The sequence below is a fragment of the Rhodnius prolixus genome, unplaced genomic scaffold (genome assembly GCF_049639745.1).
Source record: "Rhodnius prolixus isolate KJV_2025 unplaced genomic scaffold, Rpr scaffold_9, whole genome shotgun sequence".
Lineage (NCBI taxonomy): Eukaryota > Metazoa > Arthropoda > Insecta > Hemiptera > Reduviidae > Rhodnius > Rhodnius prolixus.
Window position 1 is genome coordinate 7780377 of NW_027411604.1, and position 25102 is coordinate 7805478.

Here is a 25102-nt window from a genome sequence, read left to right on the forward strand (position 1 = left end):
AAATTTATATTTTGAACAACATGTGCTGACTTTTCAACAAAGATTATCTAAAAAGTTTGAAAATATATCGTTAAAATTAAACCTGCAAATAATAATTATAATAAATAATAATAACTTAAGTTTCTTAACAATATATTTTCATATAGAATAAAAATTTGTTAATGACTTTTAACATGCCATATCACAGATGCTGTATGGTTTACAAAAATATATAATCCTGTTCTTTTAATTTCAATTTAATTTATTTTTGCTCCTAAATTCTGCTAAATTTGTGTTGTTTTTTTAAGTGCAATTTATTGTCACTTTTTACAATGTTTTCTTTGTACATAATTAAAGGCTTGATATTATTTTTAAACTTGAAAATGATTTAGTAATAGACTAAAATAAGTCGGTTTTCTATTATAGTCTAAAATGATCATATAGTACGTATCGACAGTTTATGCTTGAAAACAATAAGGAAAAATTAGTAAGTAAGCAGCAACTTCAAAGACTTAAGAACAAAAAAATAATCTACTGGATTCCTCGTATATCTTCAAAACAGAAGAAACTTAGTAATATAGTACATATGTATTACCAAATTCTTTTGCCTCATTTATCTCTTGAAATGATTTAAAGTGTAATTTCACATCATGATTCATACTTACATAAATTATTAAAATTTACAAGTCACTTTCCATAATATTTTTGTAAAATTATTTGCATTTGGTATAATAGTTCTAGGTTTCTCTCTGCTAAAACTTTCGATACATTCATTTACAGATGTATTAAGTGATATTCTTTTGAAAGATAGTAATTATTTGTTTATTTTATTACAAATCGTCGTTTCTCGATTTTTTTTTTCGAATTACTATAATAAAGGAAAATAATTATTAAATATAATTGAAATTTCACTGAGATCTTTAGTGATAATTTAATAGTTATTGTAATGCTTTTATTGCATACTTTGGAGAAAATATCAAGGGCCGCATAGTTTCCACAGTTGGACTTTCTTTTATGACAATAATTCTCCTAAATGAGAAAATATAATTTACAAAAACGTTTGACATAATAAACATTAAATGTTATTTTGACTTAACTTAACTTCATTGCTTTCTATTACAAGTTCACAGAACTTCTATTCCATCACAGCCTCGCTGATATTTTATATTTCACCTTTTTTAAAAACAAAAAATCCATTCCACTTTATATAAAAACTCATTTAGAGTTTAAATTTTTCTTGAAAAAGTCCTGTAATAATATTATGTCTTTATCATCCAACATACTTGCAGATAGTAATGGGCTTATTAAATTACTAGGTATTCTACTCTGTCTTGATGTATTTATATCTTGAACTGCCTGTTTTTCTTCACCAACACTGTCTTCATTCTGTTTTCTTTCTCTATCGTCATTATGTTCTTCTGACGTTTCTGTTGAACTTGGATTTACTTCACTGACTTCATTAGGTTCTGAAGTAGAGCCAACAGTTGTTTCGCTGACATTCGATTCAGTAAAATCTTCTTCAGATTCAGATGAAGTGACATTTTCTTCTTCTGAAGAATTTTCATTAAACCTGGTGAAATTTTCTTTAGAAAAATTACTTTCTGTTGAAGTAACATTTGAGTCTACAAATTCAATACCAGTTAATGGCACTAGTATATTAGAGGTTATCTTATCCAAAACATTTTGTGCCCATGTTTCTAAATCAGTGAGATTTCTTGGGGTCGTTGGTGAAGATGTTTCGCTGATTACTAAATCTTCTTTTGCTTTACTTGATAAATTACTAACCTTTATTATTTCTACTAAATCGTTATTGAAAGTATTATTACCGAGTGGTGTGTTTGAATCTTCTTCGTCCATTGAAGATGGAGAAGTTATTTCTTCATTTTCAGTAGAACTTTTTTCTTCACTTTCTTCACTTGTTTCTTCACTTTCTGCTTCACCTGACATAATCTCTTGATCAATACTCCTTTGTTCTATGGCGTTAGTGGACCTTGCTTGATCCTGTAAGAATGGTGGTATAATTTTTTCATGTATCAATATTTCTGCTAAAGTTTTTAGATCATTTGGAGTTAACAGTATATGTGGGGTATAACTTTCTTCTTGTTTTGCCATTACTTTATCATTGTTAAATTGTTGTTCAAGTTCAGCATTATTTTCTTTTACGACTGTTACTAAATTTGCCAAATTGTTAGGGTTTTTAGGATTGTATATGCCAATTTTGGCTATTGGTGTATTTTCCTTATCATCAGTTGTTTGTTGGTCTTCAATTTTTAAAAACTGTATTTGATTATTTAACTTTAATATTGATGGAAAAGCTATTGTGGATTTTTTAAAGTTGTCATTAATATCTGTCAAATATTCTGCACTTGCAGAACTAGCATCCTCACTTGAAGTGCTTTGCTCTGCTAGCGTTGGAGTTTCAGAGGAAGATGCTTCATTTGGGTTTTTTGTTGGTAAAATCTCGGATCTGTTCACATACCCTTCTCCAGCCCCTTCAGTAGTGGGTAATTCATTAAACGATTCACTTCCCGAACTAAATTCTCCAGTAGAAGTTTGAGTTTGACTAGAATGACCTACCTCATTATAAACTTCACTTGTAGGGTCGGCATAGGTCCAGCCACTTACCAGATCAAAACCACTTCCTTCTGTAGAATCAACAAAGTAGTTTTCCGTATTAAATTCAATTAAATTTGCATCAAACTTTTCTGGTAAAACTGTGGTATAATGTTCAGAATCCGGTTGTATTTCTGGTACAATACTTAGTTTATCTTTTGGTATTGTTGTAGCTAAATCATGATATTCTGTATAAGCTGAATTTACATTCTGATTTTTGTTAGATGTGCCACTAGAATCGCTTTCTTGATCTCTCATTTGACCAAAAAGTACATATTCAGGTACTATTGTATTTTTAGTTGGTGAAACATTATCGTAGACACTGTTCCTAGACGTGTATATGCCACTATCTTCTTCTGAATGATTGTGCTCACTTTCATCTTCAGAAGTAAACGTTGTCTCAGTTGCTGATATAAGTTCAACATCACCAGTTGTATTTTCATCTGATGCATTATTTTCTGCGCTTTCATTTCCCGAATACTGTCCGTAATTTGTATTCATCGTTTGAAATTCTTCGCTCATATCGCTACTTTGATCATTATGCATTAAAGAGTGTTCATTTGATTTATTTTCAACGTTCAATTCTTTATTTTCCGAAGAATTCAATATTACTGTCTTATCAATCTCTTTTACTTCACCATCTACCTGATGTAATCTTTGTGGTGTCGGTTGTTGTTCCTCGATTGTACTACTTTGACTGATGGTTGTCACTTGACCTTGAGATGTACTAGTTTCACTCTCATTATTTATTCCAGGTATTGATTCTCTGTCAACGTCGTTAACTACAGTACTACTCGATTCATTAATTATATCAGTAATGTTTTCTTCAAAGTGGCTCATATCTGATAAGCTTATACCATCACTCTCTTCTGGTGATATTGTTGAACTTAGATTTTCTTCATTTTTTACAGCTTCTTCTTTATCTTCTTTCAAGGTAGTTGCACTAAATTGTGAAACTAATCCAGTGGTGTCTGAATTCTCTTGTGTAGCGATAGGTGTTTTTGCACTAAGTAATTCAACATGATCGCTATTTTTTGTTGGAATAGTTGGACCCATCGTTACTTTAGATCCTCCGTTTTGTAACGGTGGAAGTTGAGTTGGTAAAACTTCTATAATTTTAATTGTTTGAGGATATTTATTATTGGGTGAATGAGTTTCCATGTTGGAGATTGTTGGAGCAGTTTGGTTATTTGATGATACGGTTAACAGCCATGGCTGCATTTCTCGTTTTCCACTGAAATTTGATGAATTACTGTTGTTTCCATGGGTCCCTAAGGTGTGCTGATTTTCTGAAAAAAAAATGAAAGTATAAATTTTATAACGGTTATCTCAGAAAAAAAAAAGTTGATTTATAAGCTAAATTAAGCAGTTGAAAAAAGTTCGATAGTTTTTAGCATCACATTAAGAAAATAGGGATTTTTATAATTATTTTTAATATTAATTTAATGATCGAAGTAAATTTTCTATTTTCATATTAGATATTAGATCTTAAAATAAATTAGAAAAATAAAATCAACCATTTTGCATTTGGCGTACTACTCCTCAGACTATTAAGGCATGGTGAACTTTTTGATTCTGTATTTTGGTACAAATCGAGTGTTTTCTTCTTCTATTGAAATTCTAAGAAATGTTTAAACAAGATGCGCAAAAAGTATCGACAATTTCTATGTTCTTTAAAGAAAAGCAAAAAAAAAAAAAGATTGATGGAGATTGTGATGACAATTACTGGATACATATACAAAAATTCACGTTTGTGAAATGTGTTAAAATTTAAGATACGTTTTTAAAGCTGAGAATAAATTAAGCAGTGTTTGGGTTAGTTGTTTTAGTGATTTTTTTCTTTTGTTTATTGATTGCAGGTGTAGCTTATTGATGGCGAAAAAATATCAGACGATGATCTTGAATCCTTGAGAAGACAATGACGAAATGGAGTCTAATGGAGGTATGAAGAAAATTACTACCAGGCATTTCTTTCAGTTAAAAAAAATAAATGCAGAAGATTTGCAAATCATTCTCAAGAAATAGAGATCTGGTACAAAAACAAAAGGGAATTAATTTTTTTATGGAGAAATAAAACGCTTCTAAGAGAGAGAAAGAGAAAAAAAACCTCCTTAACCAAAGAAGACGGTTTTAAAATATGTGAAAACAATAGAGATTTTCAGACTGTTTTCTTTCATTTTTTGTTTTTAATATAATATAAACATATATAAGCATAGTCACTTGAAATTAACAGTTTACCTACCAATTGGGCAGTGATCATATTTTGGACAACATTGTCCAGGTACAAAGTGAGGTGTACAATCATTTCTTTCATAACAAGTAATTGATGTACACATAACTTCACCTCCTTTGCAGTAGCACACCCAACATGGATCGTCTGGACGTTCTAATTTTTCGCCATTGTTATACATGCGACCGTTAAATTCACATTCTGCAATAAGTTTAATATTGAGCATTAGTAATTATTGGGATTTGCATTCTAGCAGTTATTTTAATCTAAGATTTGCTGTTAGTAAGGCTGTATATCTTGTAATTGGGCAAGCCTGATTGAAAAGCGCTCTAATTATAAAATTATATAAATATATTAAGTATTAAAATAGGTTAATGTTTAGTACTTGAAGGTAATTTAACTTTTTGCAAGAGAAAGCAAATAAAAGTAAGATTACTCTCTTTTAAACTTATTTACTTATTAATATAAATTCATTCACAATTAAAAAAGAATTAAAGTAAAATAATGATTAATTTATCATTGTTTTAACAATTATCGTATTGCATCGAATATAGGATGATGATGCTATTCGAATCACTTTTAGAAAAAACTTCAAATTTCCATTCGGGACAAACCTATTTTTATGCAACTTAACAACAACGATTTGTATGTGTGTATTTTAAGCATTATAGTAAATATTGTAAAAATTATGTCAGTATGTTGTGTTAAGGTCTTTGTATCATTTTAGTTCTTGAAGATACCTAAAGTTTGTGCTTTTAGAAAAAGTTAACAATTTAAGACATGGTTAATAGCAGTACGTTAACAAAAATAACGTGAATTAATAAATTAACTTCGAAAAACAGAGCGAAATTCAGGCAGCTCGGAGCTGCGTTTTCTTCGAAGACACTTAGTAATCGAATAAGAAGTGGAGAGGATCAAGCCATATATATATATTTCTATTGGACGAAATATTCAGAAATTATCAGCTTTACTGATTATCTGTTGAGTGTGGATGTAAGGGGAATGTCTCAAGACCTGCTGCGAAGCTAGTTACTGTGCCAGCACACATCACTATGTCTCATCAATGATGAGAAAGATCTAGAAGGCAATAAATGGAATCATTAGCTCTCCATTAGTGATTGTTATTAAAAAGTTGAAGGATGGATGAAGCAGTAAGAAAATGAACGGAGGTAAAAGAAAGATTGAAGAAATTAAAGAAAATACCTCTATACAGTGAGGTACGAGAGGTTACTTACTAAAATAATAAAAATAAATAATCAATGAAGTTGTGATGAATATGTTACTTTCTACCGTGTTCTGTAACTGTATTGTTAGAGGACACATCAAAGGCAGAGGGAGTTTAATCACAATAATTAATTATTTACTGATGTTTTTTAAAAATATTTATCAACATTTATGATTAGAAAGGATTAATAGAATTTTTATGCATCAAAATTAAGAAGAACAATATTTTTAAAAGGAAAAAGCGTCTATATTCTGTGCAATATGGTTTTTAATCAGAGTGCAGATTTGGTGAATCGAATGAGAGTAAGTTTTATTTATTTATTGTACTTATAGCAATAATTGGTTATATTGTGCCATTTAAACATACATTTGTACAATTAATTACAAATAATTAACAGATATTTAATAGAAGATTCAATTAGTAAGTCATTTGGATCAACACAGATTTCGATACGCTCATACATAAAATATAAGCCACTGAATTGGAATAACCGTTGACTAATTTTTCATAATATCTAGGTTTTTTAAATATTTTTCATTAGATTACAAAAAAAAATCGTATTGCTTTACAATTAATTCTTTTATACCACATTTATATTGTGGGCAGCAATGATTCGCTTGCTGCATAACTTGACAGCCACTTGTATTCGGTTTACATTTTATCATCGAACAAACCACTTCGGACGATCGGCAATGGCATTCTTCGCAAGGTCCTGGACTAGGAACTTTTGTTCCGTTTGCGTATGTTACATTATCAATTGTGCAATCTGAAACAAAATGTAAGAACATGTTTAAAAAAAAAAACTATCGGTTGTAGGTTTATATTTAGGATCATTAATGTGTAAAAGTATAAGATCTTTGGAATAGCTAACAAATGTTTTAAAGAAACAAGCTACTTATAAAAGGCTTAATTTGTTTCACTGTCAGATTGGCTTTGATGATTGGATAGGTAACCGCTGTTCTTAATCGTCTAGAGATTTAAAAGAAAAATATTTTTAGAGGTACAATGTTCAAGTTATTACATTATTAAAAAAAATTGTTGACAAGTATGCCATAGTTGAAGTTGCAACGGTAGTGTGACTCACACTGAATTGCATGTCTGCGCGTAAGTAAATAATAGGATGTTTTTTTTAGAGGGTCTTTCATCAGACTATAGAATAACCAAGACCTTCATAACTGTAATAAATTTAAGAGGTCAACAATTTAGAGTTGTGTAATATTTCCTTTAACTAATTAATCACAGTTTTAACCCCGTCTAATGGGACAATCATGCATTTCAAAGAATCGTTATTGTTCTTGTTAGTTCTGTGCAAAATATGGGATGTAAAAAAAAAATCTACTTTAGATTCTGATTCATAAATTGTTTATAAACTCCAAACATTTTTTATCATATTTAATTCTTACAAATTCTCAGGGAAGTCTAGTCCAATCTCTACCCGAAAACTACGCAGATGCGAATTTTTTTAGAAAAATGAAAAAGAAAAAATTAATTTTTGGGTATGGAATTTATTTACAAAAAAAAAATTCTAGAAGCCATTTCGAGAATGATTTCTTTCGTATTCGGTTTTACAACATAACCCTCCTTAAAAATGTCCCAGAGGTTGCAACTTACATGGATCTTAGAGGGCGAATGCTCGGGACGATCTTGATCAAAAAAATTGAAACAGACACAACTGTCCTAGCGCCCAACATATAAATATTCAAACAAATCTCATTCAAGAGATTCAAGAGAATCCTAATTCCCTGGTTGTAACCCTTCATAGAATATGTAATATAATACTAAACTCGTGTAGCATATCTGCCTCAGATGAGGGAACAAATCTGCTTCTAAACATCGGTAATTTAAAGTCGTCAGAGTTTTCCAAATCTAAGTCCAACGTACTAGAGCTCAATTCATAAGAGAATAAATAATAAAAAATGTCAAAAAATAGTGTACTGCTCTTAACTCATGACAAGACAATTGTTCGTGGTTGTATTTTAATGTTAACAGAATGTCTGCTGTACAAAAGAGTTTTTTTTTTAATGCTTTCACATTAATGGATAGTAATCAAATGAATGTATTTAAAAGGGTAATTCATTTATTTCAGATTAATGGCTCCCAACGATCTGTGGCTTCTATAGAATCATCAAAAAGTTAAACAGCAGGCAATGGTGTGAAAGAAATTGATGAAAAGACATCATATTCGGGGGTAATCAGGTAAGCAAGAAAAGTTCTTTACTATTTTTTTTCTATATTGATGAATCAATTCAGTACGTTTTAATTTAATGTACCAACACTTGGGACTTAAGTGAAACAAAACAAAAAACCTAGCAATTACTGTTGCGAATATTAGCGAAATATTAGCTTAAATTTTTCTCGCAAACTTACCTCCTATATTTTCATCGCTTATAGAAGTGTCATCAGAATTTTCTGCTGGTATGTGGGCTGAAAAATCGATAAACGTAATGTTAGTAAGACTATTTTTACAAGAAAAAAAAAATATTTTTTCTTATCCCTGATTGGAGGAAACATTGCAGTCATTCAGATTATAGGTTTTAAGTTTACATCGGAAAAAGTACGTTTTGAGAAACTGTAAACACAAAAAAGTTTATCCACAAATTATTAATGTATCAATTTTCATAATTCTTTTAAATTCGCCGCCATATTAAAACGAATCTCGAACGCCTAGAAGACTTACTAATCATTTTGTAACTCAAGCAAAGAATTTAATTGTTTTACTTTAACAGGATTGAAGGGATGAGCAAACTCTTTTTCAAAAATTATTGGAGGAATATGGCTTAAGATACTTATGGGTTACCGTTTGTAAATAAATAGGAGGTTACCCACCAGTCTCACCTAAAGAGATAATTAAGTCTGCAACAGCTTTTAGCTACCATTGCCATTAAGTGCTTAAAAGGGGAGCTTCTACTGCCTCAGGTAAGAACAACATACCATATTGTGTCTATTCATATGAAGAGAATAAAGGAATTTGCAATAACTACCGAGGTATAACGGTCATTAGTACGTCAGGAAGGATTTACAGCCGGTTTTAAAAAAGAGGCTAGACGTGAGTACAAGAGGAAATTGTCGAGGACAGACTGGCTGCAGAGCTGTTAGATCCTGTATAGACCATATCTTCACGCTAGAACAAATAATAGAAAAAGACTTATTTCCTCTACGCAGTTAGACCTACCGCATTCGTTCGAGATGCCTTTCATAAAATTTATTTTTAATGGAAGGTCTGTCAAACAGAGATGACACGCTTCCCACAAAACTTTATTATTGGGGTGAATCTCGTTCATCCGTGTTAATTATTATTTTCTAAATATAAAAATGCAGAGTTTAAGGAAAATACGAGTATTAATAATTGGAGTAAGAAAAAGGTGTATGATTTAACGCCAGATATTTTTAATTTTTAAAGTGCATTATCAATGAAGTGTAGTTACACGTAATAAAAATTGCTGAATATAATGGGGTACAGTGTCAATGACATCTAATATATACGATGTTCTGTTTCTGTAATATGGAAAAAAGCATAACAGAAGGATGGTCATTCAACCATGCAGCGGCTTCTCTTTCGATACGGCCATTCGGCTGTGATTTTTTTTAGTGTCTTCAATTTTTTTTATTTTATCTTTTTTCTTTTCTTTTTTTTATCTACACTGTCGTTATAATAATACAACCTATTGTGCTTTGGGTGATGTAAGTGCAGTAGGAGCTAGGGAAAAACTGAAAACCGGGAGAATCTCTTGCTGGTTGCATTCAATAATCTTGAGAAAAATCGTCAGTTTTTATTAGTAAATAAAAAAAGGAAGTTAAATATCATTATATCCTTTACCTAAGGTTTCAATAGCTTTACTTGAAAAAGGAATTTCTCATGTAATAAACTACTTTTTCGTAAATCACAGCATAATAAAATGTGTATTGCGAAAAAACAAAATGCAAATAATTCTTGGACTATATTGACCCTTAAGTATAACTACATAAATGAATAGAAGAACCAGAAAAGTTGATGCTAATCACCATAAAGCTTTTACTTCTTCATCAAGGGAACTCAAAACATGTATTTCGATTGAAAACTCAAAACTACTCTTGCTATATCTGCTTCCTCGTATGAGGCATAAGTGAAAATAACAAAGAAATTTTTGTTTTTCCAATTTTAAATGCGCAGAAAATTGATAAGAAAGAGTTAATTAATATTTTGAAAAAATTATTTGTTCGGGAGAAATTTTGGGATGAGAGATACAGTAATACACTCATCTTTGGAGAGCATTTACAATTGTCAAGGTACCTTTCAGCATCGATCCTCTCTTTAGAGTGAATCACTTGTATTATAAGGCAGAGCAGAGATGCCAAGATAGCCGACCATTACAGACCTTTACCCGTAAAGCCAAGAATGGTCCTAGGTACGATTTCAATCTTGCTCTTGAAGTGATAAATATGAGAAATTTATAAAAGTACATTAGCATTAAAAAAAATTATGTTTGTTTAGGTTAAATAAGAGATCCTATCTTTGGAAATGGCGCAAGCTCAGTTACCTGAATTATGGTTTTGTAAGTACAGTGTGCAAGATTCCTTATACTTGGAATACTGATTAGAGATAATCAATAAGGTACGAATTTATTAAATCAGATGTTGAACAATTTCCATGTTTATTTAGATGTAATTGAAATAAGTTTAAAAAAAACAAGTATGCCATCAATAGAAGATTAAAAAAAAATGCCATAGAAAAACATGTCTGAAATCCTTTTACTATAAAAAAGAAACTACCCCTATTATTAAAAAACATGATAAAGAGTCTAAATTTTATCATTTTACAGTATCTAATCATCTTAGAAAACTTATAAAATTCATTATCACTTCCAGAGAGGTTTATCTTTTGTTTTTATTTGTTTTAAATTGGATTAAAAGTAACTTTTTTTGTCGAATTTTTAAAAAAAGTTTCTTATCAGAATTAGATAATATTTTGTATCCATTGACTCAGATTGTTCGAGTTGAGAATGATTAATAAGTTACAGAAAGAATTAGAGATTAAACTTTGAAAGAATTATATTAATCAACAATTAATGGAGATAAATTTTTTGCTACCTACTGTAGAACAACAATTAACTTTTATTTATCTATTAGTAGTGCAATGATAAAATTTAGTGATTAAACTTACCAGTAGAACAGTAGGTTACTAGCATTAATATGTACAATATCTTATGGTCCATTCTGAAACAATGTAACAAAATTAATTATTCGCACAAGTGGTTTTTACAAACTGATGTTAGTAGTAAGTCTAAATGTAATTCAGACACTGTTTTCAACACATGTTATTGTGTGTTAACAGCATAACTCAAAAACGAAAAATCTGATACTGTTGAAATTTGTTATTTGCTTTACGAGTCACTTTTAGTCCGGCATTAAGCTTTCTAATTAAATCAGTCACTGAATCGAATATACAGTTTTTCTTCTTAACGAAAATAGCTTAAAAAATTTCTTTTAACTTGGAACACTAATTTGCATACATTGTAAATATTTTTTTTTTTTTTTATTTTTATTTTTTGGCATTGGCTTCCGCCATACAGCCAGCATCGTCTAGGTGCTTATCACTAGAATATCACTCACTCTCCATTCTTACCTACAAATACATTCGCTTCACACATTCATCATTCTACTATATACCGCTATTTACATAAACTACTGCTAATGGATGGAGCAGCACTCTATGCTCCTGCCATCCTTCTACGAGGTAAATATATACGTCTATTACTTGCATTTGAAAAAAATTTGTTGGTTACATTAGGTAATCAGAGTTCTCAGGGAGGGATGAAGTTAAGTACTCCTGGAAGGTGTCATTTCAGTACATTCTATGCGTTTAACATCAGTGTAATATTTATGAGTATTATTTTTAATTTCTTTGTTATATTGTACTACTTAATATTTGTATCTATCCTATATTTATCGTCTTAACTACCCTTTAAGAGATGGTTAAAAAATAATAATAATAACAAATAGAAGAAATAATAATAGTAAACAGAGAATTGTAATGCAAACTATTTACACGTTCAATGTGCCAATGAAAAGTTCAATTTTTGCGGAAACATCAGTATTTTAACAATTACATAGGTTGTTTGGAGATTCCAAGAGCGCGCACTTACAACGACCTTGTACAATAAAATAGTGTTTATACCTCCGTGTCGCGCTTACATTGTGCAAACTAAAAAACACTTCTCTGGCTGTGAAGAAGCAATTATTTGTTAATTGAGTAACATCCTGCCACTGTTATAATATCTCCCTTAAATATTAATATCAACTTCGTGGTGTTCTTTTTTTTCTCTTCAATTTCGAAAAAGAGAAAAATTATTTTTAGTTGCTGAGAATATTGTAAACCAAATTAGATTCTTTGTTTTGTAATTGAGACTTCCCTAATTTTCGTAGTTTTTTTGATTTGTTATTGTAGTTAACGTTTGATTTCTTTGTTTAATCAATTAAACAAATCTTTTTCACTTGACATACCCACTTTATACTGGTTTATCATTTAATATTTCATCTTTTTTACTTTCCTTTCCATTCCTTGGAAGAGGAAGCTCAGGATCGTTTTAAATTTTGTTAATTAGAGTTGTGAGACTGACTGCATTCTCTATAATGTGTTATTTGTGTGTAATCTATGGTTTACAAAGATTTAATTTCAGTGAAAATTCAAGTTGGAAATTTGTAGAAAATGTAGTGAACCTGGAAAATGCAGTGAGAGAAAGTTATGGATGTATATGAACATATTAAACATAATACGTATTAAAGTATGCACTTATATTGTTAAAATGAGTAAATAAATAAAAACAAAAAATCATTGTGCTACATAAAAGAAGAGGATGCGAGGTTAAAAAAGATCGTAAAAAATCAGACACTCTTTCCTTTATTGCTTTAAAGCTAGGCTTCTCAGGTTAAACACTCGTTTAGCTCATCCATTCTTTCTCCGCCAGTGTACTATGCAAGACGATAACCTCATCGTTACTTGACTTAGTGTACTTATTCACTACAAAAAAATAACTCGACCGCTAATTGTTAAAAGAAATATTTTCATGCTGAGGTAGTTGAATGGCGTGTACAATAATGTATTTTCTGAACTTTAAGTTATTAAATTTCAAAGAAAGGATTTAGATCTTAATCCATCTCCTTGTACTTTTGCTTAGTCTGATTTTAACTTTTTACTTTATCTTCTACTTCGTACGAGGTTTTAGTACTCGCTGACTAATATGTTATCTCTAAATTCTTTAGATAAATCATATTTCAGTATATAAATGAAGTATCAGCCCGCACCTGCAGCTGTACTATTTTTAGAGTCATTCTGTCCCAGTCTTATCTCAGCAACATTTTATCTGAATATAGTATTCTGATTTTCCTAGTTACATTCTCAGAAGGATCAACGTATCTTTTACCACCTTTTCTTACATTTGGCAGTCGTTCTACTTTGCCAATGTAGGATATGGGTACCCTTCCTTTTTTTTCGATTTTTAATATGCTGTTCATCCAATACCCTTCAATTTCAAAAGTCTACATTCCCTCAATACTTCCCGATCACCTTAATAACGTTTCTTCTCTTATAGGTTCACATTTAAGTCTCTCTAATACATTCATCTTGGAGACGATTAATTTTAAAGTAAGGCGCCACGGTAGCCGAGCGGGTTAGAGGCGAGACCTGCGACGCTAATATGTATTGTGGTACTGGGTTCGATTCCCGGTCTTAGGCCTTGGATTTTATTTAATGGTTAATAAAAGAAAACAGTAAAGTATGTTTGCTAGTCGCCTCCGTCCACGACACCTAATTGGTAGTTGGACGTTAAGCCCCGCCTGAAAAAATAATTTTAAAGTACTTCTCAAATTTGTTTATAATTATTGCAGGCGAACTTCATTAAAGATGACTCATGTTCTCTAAAATCCAATGCTAGTAGGATTTCAGTCAATTAAATTGCATCTTCTCTAAAATAGTAATGTTTTTCAGGAGGTAAAAATAAAATCACAAGAGTCTTGATAGGTAGCATTACTGTAAGCCTTTTTTTTGTACCCGACTATTTTTACATTCTTATTTAACTATTTATTTGATATTATTTATTACTTATTTTCTTGTATTTAATCTGTGTTCAGTTAGAAAACAAGTTTTAATACTTCTAAATTAAAATATATTAACTGGTTTACTGGTTCGAGTGGCTCCCATATGGAAATCTTTATTTACAGAGGTCCTGTTATTCTGTATAAAGCAGTATCACAATATTCCTATATCACACTGTTATAACTTCTCCAGGTTTAAACGTATAACCTTTTTTTTTCGTAATGGTTTAAACACTTATCTAATTTATGGTGCATCATGCTGAATACCGAAGCATTGAACCATTAGGCAACCAGGAAACTTAAAATTTATTATACCATACTAATTGATAAAGTTCTTATATACGTATTTTATGTATATATGTGATGTATTTATTAATACTTTATTGCTTGCAACCAGATAAGGTGATATAAGTATATGCTTCGTATGTACCTTCAGAAAACTTCTTTCACTAGAATTACTTTTTAAACTTCTACTTTTTTTCTTATTTAATTATTTCTGTATTAGATGCATTATTTTGCACCTCTAGTTTTTTTTCTTTATTTTTTATTTAACTTGTTTTGGCAGTCAAAACAGTTTAGTGTGTAGAAGTCTGCACTTACTGTCGATTTTTCCCACTTCCTTTTGCTGCTTGTACCTTAGAAAAAATATTTTGTTTTGATAAAAAAATAAGCTTCGTTTTTTGTGGTATTAATTTCTTACTTTTTTTCTTTTTATTACTTATTTGTTATTTATGTTACTTCAGTTTTCGTGGTTGATCTTAGAACCTTATTCTCTTCTTGATTTATTGAAATTTGAGCTTTTTTTAGTTTCTCTTTCTCTTACCCAAGTGGGTGTCTCTTTCGATCTACCTAAGTTGGAGAAGCTTGTTATTCTAAAAAAAATATTTAATTTTTGTCCTCTCTTCCTGATTCTTCCTTTGAGAGCCTGGGAATTTACCCTTGCTGTTTCTTTAAATTTGATTCTTTAGATTATCTAGAAGAAGGGAGTTGGAACAGGACGTTTTTCATGCGGCACCTCTCTCTTCCTAGGACTTGTCTAGAGAATGTGGATGAGTAGTTTCATCAACGATGGGAGAAACTATGACAGGAATGGAGCTTCCAGGTCCCTTCTTCATGGAGGCTGATTCAGTATAGTTGAATACTCGGTGATAGAGTATTTTGATTTACAAATTTTACCTTTTCTGACCTTGAAAAACTTCATTTTACTCAGGGTTACATTTAATGAATTATGTATAATTTTTAACAATTAAAATTAGTGAAAATGAGAAAACTATTTTTAAAAAAAAATGGTCTAATTATTAAAAAATGGGAGAAGGATGTCCACCACTCTGGCAAATAATTAACACAAAATTACACTGATTACTTAAAAGAAATAATGGAAATAATACAAGGCAAGATAATAAGCGATCATTCTTCACTAGTCATCACGTAATCTGGAAAAAGGGGTTTCGCCCCTCTTTTCCATTTATACAGTAGCTTTGTTACTAGCCAATCAATCATCAGTCAAAGAATGAATTCTAATATTACTTTTGTGGTTGCGAAAGTTACTGTTATCATCCTTTCGGATAAATTATATTAGAGTTTCGGATCCAATTGTTTTACTTTCTTGAAGTATAACCACTGCGATTTAAGTAAACTAATCGATGATTGTACCGATCATCTTCATTCGATAAATCTATATGTTCTTTTTCAAAATTGACATCTACTATGAGTGTGTGTGCAGTTCTTTAAAAAAGAATTGGTAAATATTGTATTTCTCCTTAAAAACGTAACATTAGCTGTCCATAGCTGTCTAGACTTGATGATTTTTACTTATGATTTCAACCATAACTAATAGTGTATAGTTAATTGCGAATTGACGCAAATGAAGCCTTAATATCAATTCTACTGTCATATATGGATATGTATTACTATGTACATTGACGCAACCAGAATATTTATCAGGAGGGTTTGGATTTGAAAAATAAATACATTTCTTTATCATTTTTAAATGATTCTTTTATTTTGAATACAACACAATTCCTTTCATAATGAAATTATTTCTGAAAGTTTTTCAAAATAATTTAGATCATATGATCTCTTTAAACTAAAAATTATCATTAATAAATGAGTAATTATTTTATGCTAATGATTTTTACAGCTCCAAAACACTGGTGAACGGGAACATCTTGGCTGAGTGGCTTGTCATTCATGACAAAGCTTAATGTACTAGCCTCCCTGGCTTGGATCTGAACCATTTAGGATTTAGCATAATCCTCAATAGTGCCCCTAACATAACGGAACCTAAGTAGCCGAAGCAATAGTAGGGATAAACCTCAGGTCAGTTACTGTTAGCATGGCATGGTTAGCATGGTAGGTAATTACCTACCGTTTATACAACCGTAGATCACCTGATTGGCCACTTCATAGGACATAGGCTTTTCAAGGATAGCCAATGCAGCAAATTTCTGTTAGAAAACTCCAAATAATAAATTGATAAAGAGTGTAAAAAGGAAGGTAAATCTAAGAGTTTGTACCAGGGATTCGAAAGGCCTGGAAATCTATCAATTATTGCCTTTAGTCAGGACTAAATTTAAGTTCTCTTCCAGAATTTGGAATCCATACGCAGCAGGCGAAATACAGCTATTAAAAAAAGCTGAATTCATTCGCCTTCTCAAATGTTGAAGGCAAAGTTGAGTAAGAGGTGAATTTAGGACCGTCGAACGAGGAATGAGCTGTTTGATTTCAAAATTCTAAACGAAAGATCGATTACGCCGAAATCTTATTTAGTGCAAGACTCACAATGTTAGCCAACCATCTAGGAATCTAATCTAAACTTCCGTTCAATATTTAGATTTGAAAATTATTTTTAAAGTGCAGACATGAGATGGATTCATGTTCCTCATGGGTGTAAACTCATTTAATCTTGCCTAGAGTTGGAATTTTATAAATAATGTATTTAGTCTAAATTACGATTAATTTGTCTATAGTATATTATTGAAAGGGTCCAAGGGGGTGTAATGCGTCTCATAAAGCCTCTGCACCCCAACTCCACTCTCACCTTCACGCGGTGGACCCTGTTAAGCTGAACAATCCTGACCAAGGTTGTGGTAACCAATCCCTTCGGAGGTCAGGATCAGCAAACAAACGAGAGACGGAGGTCCTGGTCAGTTTCGGCCAGGATGGTGTAAATGTAAATTGACACACAGGGTTTACGCCTATGGGTTGTTAGTGGATGAACTCGCCATTGAAGTCAGTGCCAGCCTCCTCGACAAATTAGAATGTCTACGGTGAAAGGGAAGAACACAACAGCCACGGTGAAGGCAACTTCCTGAGGGAAAAAATCCAAAAGAATCAATGCTACCGGTCCTCTAGGGATGGGGTTAAGCATGGAGCTAATTCCCCCATAATGGAAAATTACCTATGTTACGAGACCAGCAATTCAAGATATTTGGAGAGGAATAGTCAAGGAGGCCAAAGTCACTCTTGGACTGACTGTAGAGCCAATTAAGTAAGTATATTATTTAAAAACTTTAATCTTTCAAATATTTTCTTGATGGGTGTAATCTCGAATTATAATTCAAATAAAATTAGAAATTATTACCGTGATATCTTTGTTCAGTAATTGATAAAATAAAATTAATGCTTTATAAGATTTTTTTCGTCTTAGGTATTATTGAGATAATTGTGGAATTTAAAAATGTCTTTATGAAAATAACCTTGACTCTAACGCCGGCTGATAAATATACTTTTGCCTAATCTAGACTTCCTTTAAATTCAAAATCTGAACTATCTACGTATCAGTATAGAATAATTGATAACGTTCAGAAAAGTTAAATCTATGAAAATAATGTTTATGGATTAAAATGAAAATAATTTCAAATTGTCAGCTTCATAGCGTGTTATGAAAAGCCTGATGAGTAGTGTATCTCCCCAGAGGCTACCCCCGTCTGGCTGATCATGATCATTGCAGGATTTGCTCGTTTCAGGATGAGACTGCGCTTCGTTTGAGCGAACTTGACAGGACCACGATTGCTCCAATTGGATGTTAATTCTTTAGATTGTTATTTCTTTTATCGCTATTATTTGGAACGTGTTTTTTGTTGTTTTTAAAGAAAGTTGCTAGAAGAAAACTGTTCTTTAATTAAGAATCTCTGCTGTTCAAAGCACGATTCTTCCACCGTCTACATAAATTACGAGCAATTAAAATCTTTCAAGCTATTGAAATGTATATTTTTTATTTTTCAATTGTAATGCTTATAAGGTAATTCATGTTTATATTTTTCAGATATAATACATAGTATGCATTATCCTCAATGAGATTTATTGTTAGTCTCTAAAAGCGCCAGTCGTTATTTTATAGGAGGAACCCCAAAAGGTAAATAAATTATGGTATTTGAATATTTTTTCGATGATAAAATTAGATGTTTCTTAAGGTTGTACTTTTAAAATTTATAGATCCCCAATGTTCGATATTATTAAAGAATTATATCCTTCATGGGATGCTGATTTTTATATATTCTGATCGGTTTCGAATTGTTCCATCGTGGTAGTGACGGATATATGACAGAAACTTTATATGTTATAGTGAAGTTTTCAGCCTAAAAACATTTTTTAAATGTTTTTGCATTTTTTTTTAAATTTCAGAATCCTTAAAGGTGTATAAAAACAAACCTTCTGTGTCGTATAAAATCTTCGATAAGCCATCTACTCTAAACTGGAGACTACTTATTTTTATGGAGAAATAAGATTTTTATTGGGCTCATTCAACAGATGTATCCCTGAATAGGGTTGTAACAATACAAATAATTTTGAATAAAACGGTATAACATTTCCTTAATATCAATACTTTAATTCGGTACCTAAAATCATCTGTTTCATTTTCATCTTTTACTTTTTATCTTTATCCAAATGTAGCTGTGAAGGTACCTGTCAAGTCAAACGTCAATCTCCATCTCTCATTGTCTCGCCAATCATCAACCATTCGACCATGTCCCACCTCAGCTTCTTCAATTTAAGAATCAAAACTGCCCAGTCAGCTTCTTTTTCCTCATCTCACTGTTCTTTTGTGGTCGTTTGCATTCGCTTTAAAGAGCACACTTCAAAAAGTTAGCTATTACATTTGTATATTTACTTAGTAAGGTACAGGAATAAAATTGAAAGACAGCGATTCCTGTGTTGGCTAAACTTGTAGAGTGGTAAGCTCTTACATTGGTGGTAAACAGTTGTCTTAAAAAGCAGTCTTAACTGCTTAAGTTAAGACATTCATGCTTTGGATCTCACAATAAGTAAATATTTTTTTCTAAAGTACGTTTATTATCGAAGTCTTTCGAATAAACTGGTTTAACTGGCGTAGACATTAAATAAATAGCGTCAACATCCAAAAATGGTTGATACTTAAGTCTTCTCATTACCGGTCTCAGAAAAGTGAGGAGGATGAATCTTCTTAAAAGAGAGAATCTAATTGCTATTCGCGCATAGTTTACTGACTGATTTTTGGTAAGAAATTGCACGTTGGCCACTCTCACTTCAGAGAAGGAGTTTTATTGCCCAAAACCGACTCCAGCGTTTGATACAGTTCCCGAGTTAGAAGCGTAGTATTTACTCCGAAGAAAATCATGATCCTTAAGTTTTCTTACCGTCTGGGGTACAAGGTAATATGGAAAAAAGATACTGTTTTTCCCTCTCTTCCCCCTCGCCCTATTCTACAGTTAAACACATGGATACATGTTTTTTACTAGGGAGAGGGTTGATATGCTGGGCACGAACTGTAATTTTATTAATTTTTATATTCAGTCTTTTCAATGCATCTTCTTATCATTTTTTTCCACTTCTTTTATTTATTTATATTTATAATATATTCTTTAACAGATCAACGCCTTAACTTTAGGTTCTAATAGACTTTTAAGAGACTGATTACATTCTGCTTACATTTTCGAATATAGGTTTGCATTAACGGTACTGATAAATGGTTTTTTGAAAAATTCTTTTTTATTCTCTCTGTATGTTGGGCATATGAGCTGTGTAATTTGGGAACAGCTATAAAATCTCAAAATGTTGCAGAAAATGTCTCCCATGACTTTTCTCATAAGGCATAAACAAGACGGTCATGTTAAAAGGATCCTATAAAAAAGTAATCTACCCCAAAATAGTGTTGTAACAAATACTATTCTTTCAAGGTTAAGATAGAATAAGAGAGAATTGTAGAAACACAAATTTAGATCCGAAATATTGATCGAATGGATTATTTTATCCAACAACAGATTTGTTCCAACAGAACCTGTAAGTTATAATGTCGTTTTCTTTTTATATAACCAGTTTAGGATTTTCATGCATCTTCAGAAATTGAAACAGATGCAGAATTTTAAACGTATTGAATTTAAATTTTAAAAATTTGGCAGAGAACTTCTCTTATTGACGCATAGGATTTTTTTTTTCAATCCCTTGACCGTTGACGTCATAATCTCAACATCTTTCAATCCTCTCAATTCTACTGGAATTATGCTCAAAGAAAGTTTATGTTTAAGTATGATAAACAAAAAAAGTTCAAAACAATCTAAATAATTACATATGTTATCAAAATTCTGAAGTTGATTTTTACAGATTAAGGGGTTTATTATTACATACTTTCCAGGCGAACGTAATTAATGTATATCTTTAAAGATGATGAACTAACTATAAAAGTATCTCCTTTATTTCTAACAATACTTTTCTAGAACTTGATTAGAACTGTGAGAATGACGAATTGCCACCTTTGGCCCATTCAATACACGATTCTATTTTTGATACTTTAAGAATATGTTATCATTGAATAACATGTGAAGTAGCAGTCTGAAAGAATTCAGATTGGAAGAATTGAAATTTTTATCTTAAAAACGTTACTAATAATTATTATTAGATGTAAAAAACTTTACTTTTTTTTATAATATTCTGTTCTATTTAATTTTCAATAAAAGGAAAAAAAATCAATGTGTAAGCAAAATATTTATTTTTAACCTTAAGCCAGGTTAAAAAAAAAGTGTCTTGGTTGAATTCGTACTCTAACTGTTCAGTTACATTATATCTGATATAATTTCCTTTAGAATCCCGTTTTCTTTTAATTCACACACACAAAAAAAAAAGGTAGTTGTAGACCACACAACATTGCTCCTCCAGTAGTCCATTGCTCTCCAGTTGCATTATTTGTGAAATGTCAACTGGAAGAATTCTTCTTCCTCAATAAAACAGGTTTTCTGTCATTTTACTCACAAAATATTTATGATAATATTACACTGTAGTTATAATACCTTAACAAAAACTTACAGTTTTAAAAGTTAAGTATAAGGGTTGATTAAACGCCAAAAGGTACACAAATCAGCAGTTCCCAACATTTCATTAATACTTCAGTGATATAATTTAAGTAATTTTACTGCATTAACTTTTCCTTCACATTTTTTAGAATTTATTAGATGTCACAGACCCTTATGCTGGCCATTTTCGTCTACAAAATATTTACTCAAGTAGCACACCATTTAACTTAGATTGACTGTAATATCTATTTATCTATAATAATCAAACTATTAATCACAGGTGAAAAAGAAAACGTTATAAAAAATATAAAAAAAATAAGAGGCTAAAAAATTCATAAACTTTTTTTACATCAATGATTTTATGCATTTATTTTTATTTTTAAATAAAAATCATTGGTTTAAGTTCATTCTTCGATTAAAGTAATTGTTATTTTATGTTGTAGTCAAACGTTTGTAATAATAAGTAATAAATAATCTGGCTTTATCGCAAATAATATAGTTTTCTTCAATTACATTCTCAATCTAGGTGTTCTTCCCACAATGTTATATATATGTAACTCCTTAACAAAAACTTACAGTTTTAAAAGTTAAGTATAAGGGTTGATTAAACGCCAAAAGGTACACAAATCAGCAGTTCCCAACATTTCATTAATATTTCATTGATATAATTTAAGTAATTTTACTGCATTAACTTTTCCTTCACATTTTTTAGAATTTATTAGATGTCACAGACCCTTATGCTGGCCATTTTCGTCTACAAAATATTTACTCAAGTAGCACACCATTTAACTTAGATTGACTGTAATATCTATTTATCTATAATAATCAAACTATTAATCACAGGTGAAAAAGAAAACGTTATAAAAAATATAAAAAAAATATGGGGCTAAAAAATTCATAAACTTTTTAAAAAAATGCTTACACCAACATACATCAATGATTTTATTTATTTATTTTTATTTTTAAATAAAAATCATTGGTTTAAGTTCATTCTTCAATTAAAGTAATTGTTATTTTATGTACTAGTCAAACGTTTGTAATAATAAGTAATAAATAATCTGGCTTTATCGCAAATAATATAGTTTTCTTCAATTACATTCTCAATCTAGGTGTTCTTCCCACAATGTTATATATGTAATATAAAATAAAGAAAATAAAGATATGCATATTTTTAGGACAGCTAATTATTCCAGTATTTTACTATAAGTAAAATTAGGGGGACTAAATTAAATTACAATTGAGAAATGAGTAAATATTGTTGAATAATCTACTTGTTATTAACTGTGTGTTATTTGTCCTCACGAATATTTCGGTAAGACGAATTCAAGACTGAAATATTGTTTTGAATCCTCTGTGATTCAAATTTAAACAGTAGCCGACTCTAACTTAGTCTTTTTCTACTTTAACATGCATGTATATGTACAACTTCAGAATAAAGGGCATATTAAAGATAAATCAGAAGAATAATTTGGAATAGAGTTAAAATAAAGTACCTATTTATTTACGAAGATAGAATATACATTTTATCATAATTGTAACAAAATAATATTATGAATGAACTGGCCAGCATAAGGGTCTGTGACATCTAATAAATTCTAAAAAATGTGAAGGAAAAGTTAATGCAGTAAAATTACTTAAATTATATCAATGAAATATTAATGAAATGTTGGGAACTGCTGATTTGTGTACCTTTTGGCGTTTAATCAACCCTTATACTTAACTTTTAAAACTGTAAGTTTTTGTTAAGGAGATTTTTGTACCTTTTGGATAGATTTTCCTTTTTGTCTATTTGCAAAGTTACGTCTGCTTTACAGATTTTTTTAAAATTTGGAATAAGCTATTCTATCATTATAACCTGATAAGGTGTTAAATCGGAACCGTAACTACCACTGGAGAGATCTTTTTAAAGAATGATTATAGTTGCGGTCCCCAAACCATCCTCAATAACAATTTTTTTTAGAAAGCGTTTTGAATAAAATAGGAAGGTATTTGTACGTAAATAGCAAAATTAAACTGCGATTTCAGTACTTCCTTTTAAGAGAAGCAAGAAAAATAAACTGCGATTACAGTACTTCTCCCTAAAAGGCGAAGATTTTGAATCGAACGACAATTCATTGATGTAAATCGGTTCACTCATTGATAATTTTAACGATTGCAGAACTTCCCTTAGTAGGTGTAAGAGCATGATAGCACTTCACAGCCACGTAGAGGAGCTTTAATCACTTTTTCGTGCCAAATTTTATCAAAATCGGACTAAGCGTTATAGAAATATTGGTAATAATAGTTTTAGAAAGGGCCTTATTTGGGTGGGGCAAACTTCCCTCCTTATGAGGCATAGCGTCGAGACTTTTAAAGTGCAAATCTGTACAAAATTTCGATTCGAATGACACTTCATTCATGAAAATCGGTTCACGTGTCGATAATTTGAAACGATTGTTATACTTCCCCTTAACAAGTGTAAGAGCAGATCGTCGCTTTATTGTTAGGTAGGGGAGCCCTAACTCTATCATCCTACCAAATTCTATCAAAATCGGGCCAAGATTTACAAAGTTATTAGTAATAATAATTTTGGAGGGGGCCTTACATAAAGGGGGCTAACTCCTCTCCCATTCGATGTACAGCGTCGAGACCCCCAAAAGGCACATCTACATAAAATTCCGAATCGAATGACACCTCATTCATGAAAATCGGTTCACGCGTTTAGGCGCTACGTTGTTTACAAAAAAGGTAACAAGAAGAAGAAGAACAACAACAACAACAACAACAAGAACAAGAACAAGAACATTTTTTGAAAAAGCCGTTTTTGCTCATTTTCGGCAACTTTTTTCTCGAAACCTATTAGATCTGGGTGGTTGCAAAAAAATTACAGTTATAAAGGAGGGTTCGGAGTAAGATTTAAAGAAAATTTGGGAATTTTATCTTTTATAGAAAAATAGAAAAAAATTGTCAAAGTTGGGTGTTTTTCAACGTTACGCTTTTTCCTGCAGTTTTTGATGGTCAACCCTTATACAACTGTCCTACCGGACAGTTTAAATATAAAATAAAGAAAATAAAGATATGCATATTTTTAGGACAGCTAATTATTCCAGTATTTTACCATAAGTAAAATTAGGGGGACTAAATTAAATTACAATTGAGAAATGAGTAAATATGTTTGAATAATCTACTTGTTATTAAATGTATGTTATTTGTGCTCACGAATATTTCGGTAAGACGAATTTAAGACTGAAATATTGTTTTGAATCCTCCGTGATTGAAATTTAAAAAGTGGCCGACTCTAACTTTGTTTTTTTCTACTTTAACATGCATGTATATGTGACTACTCAGAATAATTCATCACTCATTTTATCATAATTATAATAAAAAAATATTATGAATGAACTGGCCAGCATAAGGGTCTGTGACATCTAATAAATTCTAAAAAATGTGAAGGAAAAGTTAATGCAGTAAAATTACTTAAATTATATCACTGAAGTATTAATGAAATGTTGGGAACTGCTGATTTGTGTACCTTTTGGCGTTTAATCAACCCTTATACTTAACTTTTAAAACTGTAAGTTTTTGTTAAGGAGATTTTTGTACCTTTTGGATAGATTTTCCTTTTTGTCTATTTGCAAAGTTACGTCTGCTTTACAGATTTTTTAAAATTTGGAATAAGCTATTCTATCATTATAACCTGATAAGGTGTTAAATCGGAACCGTAACTACCACTGGAGA

At 30.8% G+C, this 25102-nt stretch overlaps 2 protein-coding genes across 16 annotated transcripts in view; one reads left to right on the top strand and one right to left on the bottom strand.

Moving 5' to 3' along the window:
- Window positions 1-25102, top strand: part of LOC141454206 (cilia- and flagella-associated protein 65-like) — a 112230-nt gene that overhangs the window by 51990 nt on the left and 35138 nt on the right. For 11 of the 12 annotated variants that reach the window (XM_074128191.1, XM_074128194.1, XM_074128190.1 and 8 more), the window contains 6 exons: window positions 4452-4534; window positions 8134-8243; window positions 8774-8963; window positions 10519-10638; window positions 15086-17607; window positions 18385-18474. The gene's annotated coding sequence lies outside the window, so the exon portion shown is untranslated. The remainder of the gene's footprint in view (window positions 1-4451; window positions 4535-8133; window positions 8244-8773; window positions 8964-10518; window positions 10639-15085; window positions 17608-18384; window positions 18475-25102) is intronic. The other variant, XM_074128183.1, reaches the window with a different exon arrangement.
- LOC141454208 (uncharacterized) overlaps window positions 120-25102 on the bottom strand; it is a 52822-nt gene continuing 27839 nt past the window's right edge. For 2 of the 4 annotated variants that reach the window (XM_074128205.1, XM_074128204.1), the window contains 4 exons: window positions 11188-11240; window positions 8415-8471; window positions 6634-6813; window positions 120-3881 (listed from right to left, as the gene is read on the bottom strand). In XM_074128205.1, the coding sequence (XP_073984306.1) occupies window positions 1195-3881; window positions 6634-6813; window positions 8415-8471; window positions 11188-11239 (2976 nt within the window). In that variant the 5' untranslated portion in view covers window position 11240 and the 3' untranslated portion in view covers window positions 120-1194. Of the gene's footprint in view, window positions 3882-4834; window positions 5024-6633; window positions 6814-8414; window positions 8472-11187; window positions 11241-25102 lie in introns of all 4 variants that reach the window. The other 2 variants (XM_074128203.1, XM_074128206.1) reach the window with 2 other exon arrangements.